The sequence below is a fragment of the Apiospora kogelbergensis genome (genome assembly GCF_038363985.1).
Source record: "Apiospora kogelbergensis strain CBS 113332 chromosome Unknown utg000018l_segment0_segment0, whole genome shotgun sequence".
Taxonomy (NCBI): domain Eukaryota; kingdom Fungi; phylum Ascomycota; class Sordariomycetes; order Amphisphaeriales; family Apiosporaceae; genus Apiospora; species Apiospora kogelbergensis.
Genome location: NW_027117435.1, coordinates 64,374 through 78,316, shown reverse-complemented (window position 1 = coordinate 78,316; position 13,943 = coordinate 64,374). Strand labels below are relative to the sequence as shown.

Here is a 13,943-nt window from a genome sequence, read left to right as displayed (position 1 = left end):
TTCCCTCAAAGCTAGATACTGGGCTCTGGCTTCCACCATGTCCCAGTCTTCTGGCGGCGGTACGCTCCGGCTTCCCAGAGCTGTCCCATAGTTCGACTGATCTCATTAAACATGGAAACAAATAACGCATTCTGAATGGGTTGCAGACTTACGGCACGGTTTGAGGTACATGGCTTGCCAGCCGCTGACTTCCTGTTCATGATGAATGTGCTCGAGGCAGGACAGGGTGTACGTTCTAAATAGTATGGGGAGAAACCGTAGGACCTGCCGTAGAATTGTTGGTAGAATATCGAAAAGGAAAGTGTACTACCTGGATTGAAAGATTGTTGTGATTGTGACCATTGCATGGAAACTATTCGGCTCACGTGCCAAAAGAGCATGAATATTGGACGGTGGACGAAGCGGGTTCAGGGGGTGGCTGGTGTCAGCCACAGGAAAAGGCGGCTGTGCCACTGGGGCCAGGCTTCCAGTTCAATTGCAGTCACAGCTCGAAACAGCAACAAATGCCATGATCGACTTATCCGACATAACAACGTAATTTAGGACGCACGAAAATGACGATTCTTCTATCGCCCTGGCAACGCGACGCACAACGTACGCCGATGACCGATGGCAGACGACCGACAACATGAGTCGAAATCCGACACAGCATGGCGGCGAGCACAACAGGAGCGGGGACAAGCTGGCGACTTGAGCACGGCAGCATGACGACAATTAAGAGACGGTAGCACAGCAACCACGGTTGTTATTCATTGTTTCGAATAATCATCGAACTCCGAAGCACGCCGGCAACTCCTTGAGGCGAACGAGGCTACCTAGTCCTCCAAGACCAGCATGACAGGCATGCCACGACCGACCTACACGCATCATCGCACGGTAGACGCATCCTACTCGACGATTGTCCGACCGGCAGCCCAGCAGCGCTGCATGATTCGTGCGAAAAGAGTTGACGAGCTACAAACGGCCAGCGCATTGGCAGAGGAATAGAGCACCAGCGGTCGACACATACAATGCCAAAAGACAACGTGGTTCCGCGCCAAGGGATCATCATGTTTGCGAATGGCCCAATTCGCCCCAATACTCCCTGTCTCAAGGCTTATACCTGACCGAAAAAGGTATCGCCCAAGGGATCGGCGTCGGCCACGGGGACGAATCGCTCAAACAGGGCTTTCACCTGCGACAACCAGCCCGTGAGCCTTTGCGTTTGCTGCAAGAACCTGTACCCGATGTCTGCGCTCCCTGTTGCGTCTGGCACCGGAGCGGTCGACCTGCCGAGCCTTGCCTCGTATTTCCGGCCTGGCTTACTTTGAAAGATGGCTTCCGCACCGACCTCGACACGTGGAAGACTCGAGCCCGTTGGGTTACGCGAGCCTGCCGGCCGCGCAAGCTCCGGATCTAGTATGCTCGTTAGGCGGGGAATGGACATACAGCAAGGAGCAGGCCACCTACCACTTGGCCGAGATCGGGGATTTTCTGGCCTCCGGGGACATACATAGCCACTTCCATCCGGCTGTTTCATTCTTCGAAGCATCAACGCAACATTTCCTGACGGTGAACTATCAATTATTTTGGGAAAGACTGGAACAGGCAAGAGCCTCATGCTAGCCGCTATGCTAGGAGATGCCAAGGTTCTATCAGGCTCTATCAACGCCCCTACAACACCGTTGCCGATCCACAGGTACGACCACAAGGCAACAGATGGTTCGTGGATCGTCCCCGGCACCACGGCCTTTGTTTCACAGGTACCATGGCTGGAAAATACCACAATTAAAGAGAACATCATATTCGGGCTCCCCTTCAATGAAAAGCGGTTTTGGAAAGTAGTTGAGGCGTGTGCCCTGCACAGAGACCTCGAAACGCTTCCTGGCGGTGAGCTTACCGAGGTTGGCGGCTTTGGGGTCAACCTGTCAGGGGGCAGAAGTGGCGAATCACATTTGCCCGTGCTGTGTATTCGAGAGCGGCCATTTTGATTCTTGATGATGTTTTCAGCGCCGTGGACAGTCAAGTTGGCCGCCATATATTCGACCACTGCTTGAATGGAGAATTGGCATCTAGACGGACCAGGATCCTCATTACGCATCACGCTGAACTATGTTTGCCCGCCGCCAAGTATGTTATCGAGCTTGGTCAGGGCTCAGTGGTGTACACCGGGGCTCCTGGTCTGAAAAGATCGGTTGGTGAGGCCTGGCAGAACGCCCAGGAAATGTGTAACAGCGGTGGAACAAGCGAGATCAAGGACAAGCACATTAGTGGGCGTCGACCCACGATGGCCCCAGAGGCGCGACTCGATCACAAACTCGTTGAAGCCGAGGCCCGTGAACAGGGAGCAGTCAAATGGGATGTTTACGCCAAATACATGCACCACAGTGGAGGCTACAAATTCTGGAGTATCATCTTCACCGTCTTTTTGGTTACTCAAGGCATCATATTTGGCAAGTCCTGGTGGATGAGATACTGGACGAGGATGAATGGCCCGGACAAGACGCAAGAGCCTCATGACTCCTTGTTTACCACGCAACAACCTTCCTCAGCACCTCCCAGAACACGACAACACCCACAGCAGAACCTATACTTCCACCTTGTAATCTACATTCTCCTGAGTATCACGGGCGGGCTGCTTGCGACATTCCAGCATTTCTTCGTGTTCCGTGCGTCAATCAGAGCCTCGAAGGCGCTTTTCAAGAGGATAAGCTTCGCCGTCCTCCGCGCTCCCATTGGGTGGCATCACCGAAATCCGTTAGGACGAGTCTTGAACCGCTTCACGGCAGACTTCCAAAGCGTGGATACCAAGCTCGGGTATTCGATCGCATTATGTCTTGCATCTTTCATGAGCCTCGTTGGCGCCGTCATTGCTGGCATTCTGGTGTCCTCAATGGTGGCCGTTTTCTCCGCCGTGCTGCTAGCTGTTGGCATGTATTATGCGCGTATCTATATACAAGGCGCCATGCCCGTGAAAAGGCTGGAGAGCGTAGCCAAGTCACCCGTACTTGACCTCTGCGGCGCTGCGTTAGATGGTATGGATACGATACGTGCGTTTGGTCAGACTCAGAGGTACTTGGACCAGATGTACCTAAGAATCGACGACTGGACTGTTACAACTTGGCACATGTGGCTTTTTAACCGGTGGATTGGCTGGCGCATCTCTGCTGTCGGTTCCTTCTTTGCTTTCTTCATAATTGCTGTCATTCTTGTCGAACCGGACAGAGACCCCGCACTGATTGGATTTGCACTGTCATTCGCGTTGGAGTTCCCGTCGCACCTGATGTGAGTAGCTCATTTTTTCATCACTGCATTGGATAGGCGTTGACATGACCCCTCTCTATTTAGGTGGGCAGTTCGCCATTATTCCAGTACCGAGCTGGAGATGAGCGCTGCAGAGCGCGTCATTGAATACAGCGAGATTCCGACCGAGCCGGCGGACGAAGGCCATGATGCACCTGTTGCATGGCCTACAGAGGGACGTATCGAAGTCACCAATTTGGTTGTCGCGCATACGGCAGGCGCTCCACCGGTATTGAAGGGACTTACATTTACTGTGAGCAGCAATGAGAGGATAGGCATCGTAGGCCGGACGGGGGCCGGCAAGACGTCTCTCACGATGGCGCTGTTTCGCTTGCTCGAAGCCCAGTCTGGCACGATCCGCATCGATGGGGTTGATCTGTCCCAGATGAAGCTCCATGACGTGCGATCCCGCCTTGACATTATTCCACAAGCCCCTACGCTCTTTTCGGGAAGCTTGCGGTCCAATCTAGACCCTTCCAGTCGCTACACGGATGCAGAGCTGTTTCGATATCTACGGCTTGTGAATTTGGTCCCGGGAACATTCGATGACCTCTCATCACCCATTTCTGGGGGTGGACTCAATCTCTCGCAAGGCCAGCGGCAGCTGGTCTGTTTGGCCCGCGGTCTCATCCGTCGCTCCAAAGTCATGGTGCTTGACGAAGCTACGAGTTCCGTCGACAAGGCCACCGATTCGCTCATTCAGCGTGCGATCCGGGAGAGAACTGATGGCTGTACCCTTCTTGTCGTCGCGCATCGGCTTCGCACGGTCGCCGACTTTGACCGCATACTTGTCCTCAGCGATGGAAAGGCAGTAGAGTATGATACGCCCAAAACCCTCTGGAACCTAGGCAGCGGTAAAGGAGCCTTTAGGAGGATGTGCGAGGAGAGTTGTGACGTTGACACACTTCGCAGTATTTGCCTAGGGACGCGGGAGTAGAACGATAAAGTTAGTACAGAGTTAAATATACATAGTAGGTCGTGATAGTGAATATATTGGATAGTGGCCCATTCCAGCAACTGAACCACAGGCGTTTCACTCAGTTCGTCGATGTCTTTCATTTCTCGTAGTGCGATAGCGTTGACGAAAAACGAAGAGCTCAAACTACCACCAGGTCCGTGAAGCATTTCATCTACTTTCTCAGACATGAACCATTGTGTAAGTGTGGAGAGAATAATATTGGTAGAACCAACTTATCAGGTGCGCAACTAAGTTTACAGCCTTAGGGAACCCCGACCCCTTTAAGCTCGAGCCATAACAGAACACATCCAAGAACCGCCAGATGAAATAGCAACAATCCGTCTGTCGCTTGCCCTCCATATACCCAGGCCAAGCAATTGGCCACCAACTATATGGAACGTTCCGATAAGCGGGTAACGAACTCTCCCCACCGAATCCTTCAAGACCATGTCGTATAAGCAATGTACAATGCGTCTTTGCACTACATATGCGGAACCGAGCCTCAATCCTGGAGATAAGAGGGCCTCTAAGGCTGATATCCAACCCGCATGGTCAAGACCATCGCCAAAGACGATGCCGTCACCTTTTCCGCTTCGAATGGGCTTCAGGATGTACTGATCCTTCAACTGGGACGAAGCCCTGCATGCTTGTAAGAAGCGGCCAAGATCTTCCGAGGCCGGTAGAAGAGTCTCGGCGATGCCACCTAGCAGAGTGTCTGCTTGGCCCGACGTGAGGACCCCACTGACGACGAGCTGCGGGATTTCCTGTCTGACGATGCCAAGCATCCGCTTGTCATGGACCAGCAGGATCGTGCGTAGGTCGTTGAAACAGCGAAGACTGATCTGGCGCAGCATCTGGGGCCCCAACCCCATTAACTCACGCTGATGCAGCTCCAGGCCCACTTGCCGGACTTCCTCCCAGATCTCGCCACTCGGTGTGTCAACAGTCCAGAATCCAGGTGGAGAAGTGAGATGAGCAACATCTTCGACAACACAGCAGAGACGGTATCCGCCAACAAGACTGGGGTCTGGAAGCAGCCTTAGGTCGGCAGGGGTGATTAGTCGAGGTTTGAAGTTGAAACGTCTCTCCACTTCATGGATGAACATGTGAATATCAATTCCCTCTTCTAACCCTTTTAGAAGATGCAAAGGGTATTCTGGCTGGAAGATACCAAATGACCCCTGAAACGCCTAGTGATATCTACTGGTTAGGAATCATTTACTCAAGCAAAATGGGGGAAGACCAAACGCATTTTTTCCGGATCGGTTGCCCCGACAAACTCACTTGTGCAGCCAAGTTTCTCCTGCAACGCTGCTTGACCATAGGCCAGGTGCATCAGGCCGTTAAAGGAGAAACGAGCGTTGATTTCTGTGACTTTGAATCTCTCTTCTCCGCCCTCGTCCATATGGATAAGGAAGTCCGGTCGCCATGCTCCTAAGCAGTCTCGGTATCTAGCCATACTCCCATGTGCGACTTCATGATCAATCCACTTTGATCATCTTTGTGATTAGCAGTCTGGCACTATGTATGAGAAAAGGAAATATGGTAGGTGGGCATTTGGTATCTCACCTTCAAGATACCTTCTTCCTCTTTCTCTAAGGGCATCCGCCGAGAAAAGCTTGCGTCACGATCATTCCACCACCGCTCTACAATGCTAGTAATGGCTGCAGTTAGTGACTCAGACATTTCCTGCAACATCCGTTGGTGGTGTTGGCCGACAAGAACGGGCCGGGGGCATGCGGCGTGATGAGAACTGTGAGGCCATATCTCCGCTGGGCATGATTCCAAAAGCTGGTTCTGATATTCGTTCTCTTCCTTGGAGTAGACCACAGTCTCGGCAAGATCAGAGATTATCTCATCACCACGATTATGAAGATCAAGCCGGGTTTGGATAAGATGGTCGACAGACATGGTGAACTTGATAGGTCTAAACTAAGACGACGACGTTCTTGAACTGCTACCCAACTGATGGGTCCTTCTTAAAGTGCGCTGGACTTCTGATGGTAATGATAGACGTAGAATATCTTTGTTCTCATCGTTTTGCATGAGCTATTACGTACCAAGGCAAGCTGAGCTGACACATGTTTCACTCTCATGATCTAGTCTTGCGGCTTATTTTGATTGAACCAAAGCCAAAATGAAGAACAGGGGAAAGTGAAAAGACCCTAGTTACTAGCTGCTCACTAAGGAGAAACCCGGAGACTACCGTGGATTCAACGAGGAAGAGAGCAGAATGAAGCATGTTATTCTGATTACGCATTTGCTTGGCCTGGTACACGCCCACTGTAAGTAATCGAGAGCACGGCTGCCAGGCGATGGGTGACTGATATGGTTGGAAGACATATTCCCTAACCTGATACATGATGGTGAAGTGACGGAAGACTGGGCGTGAGTCCCTTTCCTATGCGTGCCCCTGCCACCAAAGACTCATTTGTACACAGCTATGTCCGTCAAACCTCGAACTACGAGAGCCAAAGCCCGGTCATGAATGCCTCCGCAGCACAGATCCGATGCGACGAACTGGGGAGTCCCCCTTATAGCGCCGGAATTCGCCAGGTCATAGCTGGGGAGACAGTGGGGTTTCGGGTCAGCCCAAGCATTCAACACCCCGGCCCAGTGGCATTCTACATGGCCAAAGCTCCAAAAGCGCATACGGCAAAGACGTTCGACGGCGACGGCGACGTCTGGTTCAAGATTGCTCAGGAACAGCCAGACTTTGGCATCTCACAGCTGACGTGGCCGTCGGAGGGACGAACCGAACTGTCTGTCCGAATACCCCAGTGTATAGTCGCTGGAGACTACTTGCTTCGAGTAGAGCACCTCGGTCTACATGGCGCCTATAATATTGGCGGTGCACAAGTAAGAACATTGTCTTATCTTGCGGTGGCCTGCTTATAACTATGAGACAGTTCTTCCAAGCATGCGCCCAGCTGTCTGTGTCTGGGTCGGGCACTAGGGAGTTCCCTGGAGTCCATCTTCCTGGTGCCTATTCAGTAAGCAGAAGAAAATTGGTAGCATATCGTGATACCTAACGTGCTTGCAGGAGAATGACCCCGGTATCCATGTGAACTTGTGGTGGCCGGTACCTACAAACTACACGAATCCAGGTCCTGTGCCCATACAATGTTGATAGGTTCTTCAACAAGAAAGATTCCACGCAATTTCTCGTAAGGCAGGGGAATGAAGCTTTTCGTTTCGCATACCGGTCATCATGAGTGAGTTTTTGGCGTTAAACTCGAATGGAAGGCGTGGAAGGAAGCTTTTTGTCTTGTTAGCATAACAATTACAAGGGTGTTAGGGGAGTATCACACTATAAATACCTACTCTACTCCTGTTATCTCCCAGTGATCTCTTACTGCCGTTTGCTCTATTCCATTCAACAGCTTCCCTGCATACAAACAACCTCAAATCATACCTTTACTCTAGTTTCTCTAGCTACTACGCACCATGTCAACCATCAATACGACTATTTCGGCTTCTCAGTCTATCGATACCGGATTCAGCAAAATCAATAGACTCTGTTGCGCTCGCAGCAAGAAACACCACCTACCTACCACCATTTCCAACCCCATCGTGTTCGAGAATGCCATCAAGTTTGACGCCACTTGGGAGCCAGTGTGGGTAGATGCATACGAAATCAGCGGGGAGGGAACTCGTCGACTTCCTGGAAGATAACTTTGTCCGCATGTCTTGCGGAGGCCTCTTGTTGGATACAAGCAAGGCCTGTAAGGATTCGCCTACTCTTGCGGCTGTCGGTCCCCTTTCTACGGACGTGGTGCAGAGGTACATTCACTCTTGGAAAAAGAAGGGATTCTTGCGTTGACTTTGAGACGAAGACCATCTTCAAGCGCGACTGTTACCGACCTTGCCCTCAAGTGTCCTCGGCATTTAGTTCGCCATTCTCTCGCCCCTCAGCTTTCCCATCCTTAAAGCCAACGTAGGTCTTCCTTCTAGCGCGGTTGATTGGTCTGAAGCTTAGGTTGTCTCCTACTTGCGGTCTTACATTGTAGCGAAGAAAGGAAAGGCCATTTGCTGTTGGTAATGAATCAGCGTTTAGAACGAGCATATCACAGAAAGTAACACGTGCCAAACTCTTGCGTCCAAAATGCCTCGTGCAATTCAGAAAGCTTCAAGCTGGACCCGACTAGTTGATATGAATCCGCGGCGTTCTCGATGAGAATATCAGTAGCACCAAGAATTCCGTGTAGCGGTGTCCTTAATTCATGGCCCATGCTCGCAATAAAGGTTGTCTTTGCGACCTCACGTTTCCGGGTATTAATACGTTCAAGTTCGCTCATCATGATATTGCTAAAGGCGCGTAGGTACGGCAAGCCTTCGTCCATGTTCATCATGCGGCCAGCCATCGATGTCCACAGAAAGCACGCACTAGCAAGCCTCTCCTCGGTATGGTCATATAACCGGAGGAACACCATAACTTGGGCTCCAGTTGTTTTCCGTAGCGGCGTCACCTGCCGCAACAAATCTTGACCAGAGGGTCGAAAGCTACTCGTTGTTGCGCTACGCGTACTGTTCTTGACCGGAGTGGTAATAGCATCAAACAACACGACGCCGTCTGCTAAAGTAGCCTGATGTAAGATTTCCGTTGCTCTCGTAAGCATTTGTTGTGGGCCATGTGACTTATTCTGCCCATCGCCCGGGGGATGGGCTTGTTTTTAGAGATGTTTTGCGCAGGGGACTCTATCAACGTCTGTCCTCCGACCGAGTACCCTTTAGTCGCGGGTGTTGAAGAAATCGCTCGGGATAGTTGGCGTTTTCCTCTTGCGAGGGTCTGTTGGGGAGGACAGGATGTTGGTGAGGTCATTCGTATATCGTCGTGTATAGACGAGGCGGAGGGGCTATTTGGTTGTGAACCTCCTTCGATAAATGAAGCCAGTCCGCGTACAATACGCTCCCCTTTAAATCGATCAACTCGATCCTGTACCAATTCCAGGTGCTCCATAACAGCTTGGGCTACACCTTGCATAAATTGTAGCTCTTCGATTGTCAGACCGTGACGGGGTCGCTCGTCAGGCACGGCGTATGCACCAATCTTATAACTGTTTCGTGACACGATGGGCACACCGGCGTAAAATTGCACGCCGGGCTCGGAGACGATGTAGGGCCGGTATAAAAGCGTTCATCATTATGGCAATCAGGCACAACAAGGGCTGCAGCGGAAAACGTCGAGTGGGTATTGGCCGAATCGCAAGCGGTGTAGGTATTGGTTAGGCAGTGTTCGCATATGGCATCTTCACGGACGAGCATGGCGCTGCCTAGCCAGGCTCAGCACATGGGGTATCTCTTACTAGACCAACAAAAAGGCTGCGTGTGGCTTCGGCGAGAACCATTTGATGGGTCTTGTCAATCAGCGAGATCATGGCGCGCTTCACGTTCAGACACAGGACGGCGAGCTGGGCAAATGCGGCCAAGGCCTCGTCCTTGGGATATTTTGGTTCATAGCCGACGTCTATGAAATCTGCGGCCGCGAGGTTATTGACGTTGAGAGCAACATCGAGGGCAGAACCATGGGCAGAAAGCCAGCCTTGGTAATAACGTTGTATCTCTCGCTCTCGCTGCGCCTCACACGATGGGGGTTCGGCATGCTTTTCGGGCATTTTTCCTCTTTCTCAAGCGATGCGCAGATGGCTTGTGCGTCGACGTAGACCATGATCCGTACGGGTCGTTAATTGCATTGTCGCATAACTAAAGGTTAATCCTCTCAAGGTGAACAATGGTGATGCTGCAGGTTTTCGGTCTCGCTTTTTTCGTTGCTGATTCGGAAAGTCCCCGCAGCTGTAGTGCACGTTTCGGGCCACAATCCACTCAGTCAGCATCTGCTGGAAGCGCCGGTGATCGAATCGTTCGATCAGCTTATTTATGAAGGCTTGTTCGGCTGGATCTCGGGTATTCAGGCCCATAATGGTGGCAATGGATCGAAGGGCAACGGGACCGGACTGCGCAAGCTTCTCCTCGCGTGATTCGGGCTTGTCACCGGGTGCTTGAATCTGGTGCTTGTTGTACAAGTGGCTGAGAGCATTCTGGAGCCCTGTATGCTGGAAATGACCAGGCTTTCGGCTCTTCTGCAGCACACACATCTTGCAGACCCAGCACCGTCTTGAAGTCTCGGTTTGTTGAAGGTCAAAGCCGAAGTTCCAAGCCCAGGAGTACGTATCTCGTACGCGTTCTGCCTTTAACCAGCCTTTGAACTGCCTTAAACTGAACATAGATTCGACGTGGTCATCCTCCAGGCGTGGCAGGAAGTCGCCTTTGATATACGTAAGCATCATGGCTTGAGAATAGGTGAATTCGGATTCGTGGTGTTGATCGACGTGGTGGTTGGCAGATGTGCTAATATTATTGATTGAACCTGTGAGTCCCCACCGACTTCTTCGACCTGGTCAAAAACGGCACTGTCACTATCCATATAGCAGACATCGACCAGCTGTCGCCGCAGACTGTCCACCTGTCCAACGGTATCTCCTTCCAGACCGTCGCTTTCATGAGTACCACTGGATGGAGACATGCACAAAGCATCAAATACAAGCCTGAAGGCATCGACATGCAACTCGGTATTCCGATAGCATCTACTACCCCGGGCAATAACGAAGATGCCCCGATCTGGACAATCAAAGCCGTCGACAGTGCCGACCACGAAATTCTCTCCCGCTTCCCCCGACTCAAGAATCAGCCCACGCAGAACAAAACCCTCCAGCCACTGCTCGCCACTCTAGGCGCCTCCTCCAATCGAGATGACGCCACCGTATCATCAGTACAGCCATATACCGCTACCCCTTACCACCTCTACCGCTTCATGGTTCCTGTCGCTGAGCACCTGTTGCGCTTCCGCGACATCGCCTTCGCCGGTGCCATGATGAACTTTAGCGTAGCGCCCATCGCACACCTGCAATCCCTTTGGATCAACGCTTATTTCCACGACAAGCTGCCGGCTCAGGTCTTGCCTCCACTTTCACCATGTACATCGGCGGAAGAACAAGAATAAAACAAAGGACTGGACGAATTGCGCTATGAGACGGTCCTGCATGCGCGCTTTGGCAAGTGGCGTTATCCTGCAGGACACGGCGCGCAGTTTCCTGATTTTGTCTTTGATGCTCTACCTTACATGGACCTCCTAGTCGGTGCTCAGGGCCTGCGGGTGCATCGGAAGGCCTGGTGGTTGGCGGAGGTGACGGAGCCGTATGGGCCTGAGGATTATAGAGATACCGTGAAGGAGTGGGCTTGTCTTCATAATTAGCAATATAACGCCTTTTGAATGATATATCTCATGCCTGTCGTATCGAGATAGCTGCATAGAGGCAACAAACTTGATTTAAAGATGTTAAAAAATAGTGACCCCATCTCTGCGCCTCCCCCGCATAATTATCTCTCTCTCCCCCTTCCCGAATAAGGCGATCGCGTGATAATTGTTCACTCAGCGCCTTTTGCGATGCGCAGGTCAGATGGTAAGCACTCGCTCGGGGATGTCTGTCACCGCATGAGAGACGCGGTCCAACAGATATCGCAGTGAGGTCGTAGCCGCGTCCACCGGCATCGTAATTCGGATCGCTACTGTGACGACAGTGAACGCTGCCAGGGCCGAGGATATTAGAGGGTGGCGTGCTAGAAGGAAGTGCAGTCGTGGCTGCTATGTTCGAGGAGGGGGCCCCCTCTCTCCATCAGGAGATTCAGACAATTCCACGACTGCTTATAATAATTTAACTACGCGCCATATCTAGTGTATTGAAGCGAGGCAAGGGGACAACCAGTTGTAGGAACGGTGCGTTGCCACTAAATCGAAGCGAAACGCAGCCGTCCGTCATGGACTACTCGACTCCACTTGATCGCATTTGGAGATGGCTCACCAAAGCCGCCCGTTCGCCTGCTTCCGGTCCAGGATCTATGATAGACTTCAACGCCGTAATATCATGAGACCCCCAAGTTCAATTCTGTGTGAAGTTATTTATTCTTGTATTGTCCTTTCGGCTTATATATCTCCAACATAAGAACGTCCTTTCCTTTCAAATAGCGTTGCCATAACCCTTTTGGAATTCGTAATTCTCCTTGGAGCGCTGTACAAGCTCGACCTCGGACTCGCTGTCACCGTCGTCACCGCCGCCGCCCTGGGTGCACTGGACCGATACAACTGTGGTCTTGGTGATGCCATTGCAGGCGAAGCCGGGTCGACTGGAGCTGGCAGGCATCTGGGAGTCGTTCTGGCTGCCACGCGAGCGGACGTACTCGGTGCCGCGCTTCTTGAGGCGGCGGAAGAGCCCCGCCATGCCTGGCATGCAGGCGCAGATGACGCCGACGTCGAGTTCCACCAGCGACCACACCGCCAGCTTCGCATAGTCCATCGTCGGGTTCGTACTGAGAGTCCAGTCGATGAGGGCGTGGAGCCGGATCACGCTGCATATCGTCACGAAGAGCCCGACTAGGAAGGTGAGGATGATACCCATCTTTTTCTTCCATGACAAATCGAGCTTCATTCTGAGTGGAGGGGGTGGGAATGTCAGTATCTTGCTCAATGAGCGATCAGGTCAGCCAGCTAGGAATCGATCTACTAACAGTTGCGGTATTGGCATGAAGAAGATGACAATATCAAGGACAATATTCAATGCAGCACAGGTGTACGTCTGCGCATCCATGTTGATGCATTTGCCATGTCTTTCGTTGTTCCACCTCATCCACGTGTAGTCGAAGGGCACGCAATATGTCAGGAGAGTAACGACGAACGCCACGCAGAAAAGTGCCATGACGATCATGAGTATGAACACGTGCTTGCGAAACCTGCGATCTGGGAAGATCCTGAGATAGAGGAGAAGAATCGATATTTTTGTAAGAGTGGACTCGATGACATAGGCGAACTCGGCGATGTAGAAAAGCTGGATTTGGCACCAGAATCAGTGGAGCTCCGTATTCAGATAGAGATTTTGATCTTTGAGAGCATCCAGCAACTTACAATGAGCACAATGTTGATGTGAATGTCGTCGAGCGTCCACAGGTCGGTACCGAGGCCGTATACCACCACTGTCGTTGCACATTAGCCACAGCTTCTTAACTATGACGGTTTTCTCTCGGTTCAATATACTCAGCTCAGCACCAATGGTCACTGCAGTAAGCACGACGAATGATGTTACGATAGCCCAGTCATCGTGTCCCAACAACATGCCCCCGAAATACGAGGAGCGGGCGAGTAGACGCCCAGCCAGGGAAAATGCGGCGATTCCCCAGAGTGTCCACGCAACGGTCCGGATCATGGGCTGGATATTCCGTGGCTCGACTCCGCAGGTTGTTGTCAAAAGCTTCTCGGCACCTGCGTCCCAAAGTGTGAGTATAGGGGTTTTGGAACAGAAGGACCGGGCAATGTGACGAACTCATCAACTGGTGAGTTGTGCAGCTCGCCCGCATGCAATCCTTAGATTCCGTGACGATGAAGTCGTGGACTTCGACACAGGTCCTCGACCCGACTTTGGTCTTGAAGCATTCATTCTATACAGTTGTTAGTGTTTAGTCTAGATTATCGTTGCGGCAAGGTAGGTTGTGCAGTATATAGTGGGGTTTTGCATACAGCGCATTCTGGCAATTGGTCCTTGATCAAAGGTAGGACTGATACCAAACTCGCCGATTGTGTAGCATTCTGAGCTGTGACAAGGGCAGCGAAGACGGACAAGACACATAGTGCCAACGTTGAAGAAAGCCGAGCCAT

At 51.8% G+C, this 13,943-nt stretch overlaps 7 protein-coding genes across 7 annotated transcripts; 3 read left to right on the top strand and 4 right to left on the bottom strand.

The window, feature by feature from the left end:
• Positions 1-1,610: 1,610 nt before the first annotated feature.
• On the top strand, positions 1,611-4,219 carry PG998_014995 (uncharacterized protein; the record flags this gene model as incomplete). Its single annotated transcript, XM_066881811.1, has 3 exons — positions 1,611-1,906; positions 1,990-3,264; positions 3,328-4,219. 3 exons carry the CDS (start codon positions 1,611-1,613, stop codon positions 4,217-4,219), a joined length of 2,463 nt encoding a protein of 820 aa, XP_066723158.1.
• Positions 4,220-4,521: 302 nt separating this feature from the next.
• On the bottom strand, positions 4,522-6,151 carry PG998_014994 (uncharacterized protein; the record flags this gene model as incomplete). The annotated part of the gene is made up of 3 exons (XM_066881810.1): positions 4,522-5,430; positions 5,484-5,729; positions 5,810-6,151. The coding sequence occupies 3 exons, from the start codon at positions 6,149-6,151 to the stop codon at positions 4,522-4,524; spliced, it is 1,497 nt and encodes a 498-aa protein (XP_066723157.1).
• Positions 6,152-6,643: 492 nt separating this feature from the next.
• PG998_014993 (fungal cellulose binding domain-containing protein) lies at positions 6,644-7,370 on the top strand (the record flags this gene model as incomplete). The annotated part of the gene is made up of 3 exons (XM_066881809.1): positions 6,644-7,099; positions 7,150-7,233; positions 7,284-7,370. The coding sequence occupies 3 exons, from the start codon at positions 6,644-6,646 to the stop codon at positions 7,368-7,370; spliced, it is 627 nt and encodes a 208-aa protein (XP_066723156.1).
• A 937-nt stretch (positions 7,371-8,307) lies between these two features.
• PG998_014992 (uncharacterized protein) lies at positions 8,308-9,855 on the bottom strand (the record flags this gene model as incomplete). Its single annotated transcript, XM_066881808.1, has 3 exons — positions 8,308-8,826; positions 9,144-9,290; positions 9,547-9,855. The coding sequence occupies 3 exons, from the start codon at positions 9,853-9,855 to the stop codon at positions 8,308-8,310; spliced, it is 975 nt and encodes a 324-aa protein (XP_066723155.1).
• A 12-nt stretch (positions 9,856-9,867) lies between these two features.
• Positions 9,868-10,524, bottom strand: PG998_014991 (PIF1-like helicase domain-containing protein; the record flags this gene model as incomplete). The annotated part of the gene is made up of 1 exon (XM_066881807.1): positions 9,868-10,524. The coding sequence occupies one exon, from the start codon at positions 10,522-10,524 to the stop codon at positions 9,868-9,870; it is 657 nt and encodes a 218-aa protein (XP_066723154.1).
• Positions 10,525-10,799: 275 nt separating this feature from the next.
• Positions 10,800-11,240, top strand: PG998_014990 (uncharacterized protein; the record flags this gene model as incomplete). Its single annotated transcript, XM_066881806.1, has 1 exon — positions 10,800-11,240. One exon carries the CDS (start codon positions 10,800-10,802, stop codon positions 11,238-11,240), a length of 441 nt encoding a protein of 146 aa, XP_066723153.1.
• Positions 11,241-12,255: 1,015 nt separating this feature from the next.
• On the bottom strand, positions 12,256-13,943 carry PG998_014989 (uncharacterized protein; the record flags this gene model as incomplete). The annotated part of the gene is made up of 6 exons (XM_066881805.1): positions 12,256-12,643; positions 12,803-13,119; positions 13,197-13,264; positions 13,326-13,550; positions 13,612-13,726; positions 13,806-13,943. 6 exons carry the CDS (start codon positions 13,941-13,943, stop codon positions 12,256-12,258), a joined length of 1,251 nt encoding a protein of 416 aa, XP_066723152.1.